Source organism: Habropoda laboriosa, unplaced genomic scaffold (assembly GCF_001263275.1).
Source record: "Habropoda laboriosa isolate 0110345459 unplaced genomic scaffold, ASM126327v1 scaffold89, whole genome shotgun sequence".
NCBI lineage: Eukaryota > Metazoa > Arthropoda > Insecta > Hymenoptera > Apidae > Habropoda > Habropoda laboriosa.
Window position 1 is genome coordinate 1,014,059 of NW_017100263.1, and position 215 is coordinate 1,014,273.

The 215-nt window shown below is 31.2% G+C and overlaps 1 protein-coding gene across 1 annotated transcript in view; it reads left to right on the forward strand.

Moving 5' to 3' along the window:
- The first annotated feature begins 187 nt into the window (after nt 1-187).
- LOC108573016 (GPN-loop GTPase 3) overlaps nt 188-215 on the forward strand; it is a 1,084-nt gene continuing 1,056 nt past the window's right edge. Inside the window, exon 1 of the mRNA XM_017935372.1 lies at nt 188-205. Within this exon, the coding sequence (XP_017790861.1) occupies nt 188-205 (18 nt within the window). The remainder of the gene's footprint in view (nt 206-215) is intronic.

Consider the following 215-nt stretch of genomic DNA (forward strand, 5'->3'; position numbering starts at 1 on the left):
CTTAACCCAAAAAATTACATTTCCGAAAACTGCGAACATTCTAACCAAAAAACTTACTTCCTATACTTGAAATCATCAGGTTTGACAGCTATCTATCAAATCATTGTGTATGATCATTTCAAACGATTGACACAGAAGTACGTTCGATTTAATTGGTAACATATTAGTTTAAAAATAAGGAAATAAAATGAGATATGCGCAACTTGTAATGGGAC